Raw genomic sequence first — 2153 nt, forward strand, 5'->3', positions numbered from 1 at the left:
GTCCCAACGAGTCCTGTGCCACTAGACACCAGACCCAAACCTTCCTCTAAAACTTTTATCCCCAATCGATAGGAACCGGACGGTGACTCTTTCTCTAACCCTTTTTTATTTAATAAAAAATTTAGTTTTCTAAGTTCAAATAAACATCTATAACGAATTCCATTTTTATTTTTCACCATTGATTTCTTTTTTCCTGGTCATGTTCATTTCGAATGTTAAGTACATTCTACAGAAAACCACTGTATGTCACCGCTTCATAAAACAATAGGACCATAGTCCACTCTTAAAGATCCTTGGACCTTGACTAAATGGCTCGAGTGAGAATCAAAGCCCTTTCTTCTTCCTACTTTCATAATAACACAATGAACTCAGAATCAGGCCATCCATGACCCTAGAATAGCAAGCTACACTGGGAACTGAAATGATGGCTTCTGTCTATAATGGGATTATTAAAAAAAAAAAGATTTTCAAGGATACTCCACAAGTCACCTACTCAACATAGAAGAACAATATGCAAGATGCAACCATAACTTAAATCCTATTCCTTGGAAAAAAAATTTAACGACAGGCATCTTTAAGTTTCTGCTGTCCTAGACTCTACAAACTGAAAGCAAACTGGACAAAAGGAGGGGGCCTAGTTTAAACTGCTGCAATCTCTATATTAGCTGCCGTCAATGCAGGCGTGAAGTTGTATTCTTCTATATTCACATCTAGTGCCAACTCTGCAAAGTCTGGCACTTTGATCATCTCCAGTTTCAAAAACCCATCTGGTTTTCTTTCTTCAATACTATTGTTCATTCTTTCACACTGCAATGGTGTCCTCTTGACACATCCACTAGTCCAATTTCCTCTATTCCATTCCTTAATAAATCTTCGGCTCAAACCCTCTCAAACAATTGCAGATTAGTGAACTCAGTAAATCACAGCTTCCAAATGCACCGCATGTGCCATAAACATCGCACTCATCTTCTGGACTTTTATGCACAACCTCCCAATCCTCTTTCCCATCATCCCAATATGTAAGCAATCCATTTCCTTGCCAATCCAAAACAACTCTTAACAAATGTAAGACATCCGAATCAGTAAAAGTTTCAAAAAATGTCCCTTGTTTGTCATCAACCACAATAAATCTAGTACGATATAAAGGATTCCAGTTTGGTATTCCAAGAAAGACCTGACCATTCCATGGACCAGACCGCCAATATGGGTGACCCTCTTTCCAATGAAAAATTTCAGGAATGTTCGGTGCATCAATGCCTACAGAGAAGCTTCCAATAGATGGATCAGAAGGGCTTTTCCATGATGTCAGCTGTACTCTCTGATCTGTCCTTAAATTAGTACTAAGTTTCATCTTTGGCAAGAGGGAATCAGAAGGATGTTGAAAACTTTCCCACAATACCAGTCCTGAAGGATCAACTTGCAACACAAGGTTTCCGAAATACCCAAGAGTGGCACTAGAATTGGTTACAGAATTTGAAACATTCAATGACCAAAAAATCTCAACCTGTCCATTTAGTACCACAAGATTTCCTTCCTTGGATATAGTAAGAATCCCAGAAGGATCTTTGAGTGGTTTCTGTCTATTAGCTACCCATATGACAGTGAATACAGAAATATTATTATATCATATTCCGAGGTAACGATTGGTAGAATTTGCAGGGCTGAAGAATCCTAGTCTGAAAGCACTCCCATTGGATATTATGTATTCAGTGTCGTTGATGGATTGAGAAGATCTAATGGTGTCTATGGCATCGGTTAAGTTTAAACAGAAGCAACACGTTGAGCTTTGTGGAGCCTAGTTTTGTGTTTGATCCGGTTGACGATCTGACCTGACTTGAATAATGTTGCGTGGTTTTGGCCCGTTTTGTAGTCCATTGTGTATCCTATGCGCAGGAGGTAAAATACGCAGTTTTGTCATTAGGGTTTTTTGGATGTTGTAGTCGATTTTGAGAGATATTGAAATATTGTAGCCGCACTCTATATTTTTCCCTAATAATAGTGAAATTCCTACAACTCCATGGACGTAGACAAATTGCCGAACCACGTAAATACTATCTTGTGCGTGTGTTTATTTTTTCTTTGGCGTATGTTTTCTCTATTTTTTTTTTCTCACAGGTTTAGGAATTCATGGAAATTCCCTACACAACAAAGGA

The 2153-nt window shown here is 38.5% G+C and overlaps 1 protein-coding gene across 1 annotated transcript; it reads right to left on the reverse strand.

Annotated features, from left to right (window-relative positions):
- Window positions 1–639: 639 nt before the first annotated feature.
- Window positions 640–1875, reverse strand: LOC142634604 (G-type lectin S-receptor-like serine/threonine-protein kinase At1g11300). Its single transcript, XM_075808900.1, has 3 exons — window positions 1830–1875; window positions 989–1587; window positions 640–885 (listed from the first exon to the last, which is right to left on the reverse strand). Exons 1-3 carry the CDS (start codon window positions 1873–1875, stop codon window positions 640–642), a joined length of 891 nt encoding a protein of 296 aa, XP_075665015.1.
- Window positions 1876–2153: the final 278 nt, after the last annotated feature.

Source organism: Castanea sativa, chromosome 5 (assembly GCF_040712315.1).
Source record: "Castanea sativa cultivar Marrone di Chiusa Pesio chromosome 5, ASM4071231v1".
Lineage (NCBI taxonomy): Eukaryota > Viridiplantae > Streptophyta > Magnoliopsida > Fagales > Fagaceae > Castanea > Castanea sativa.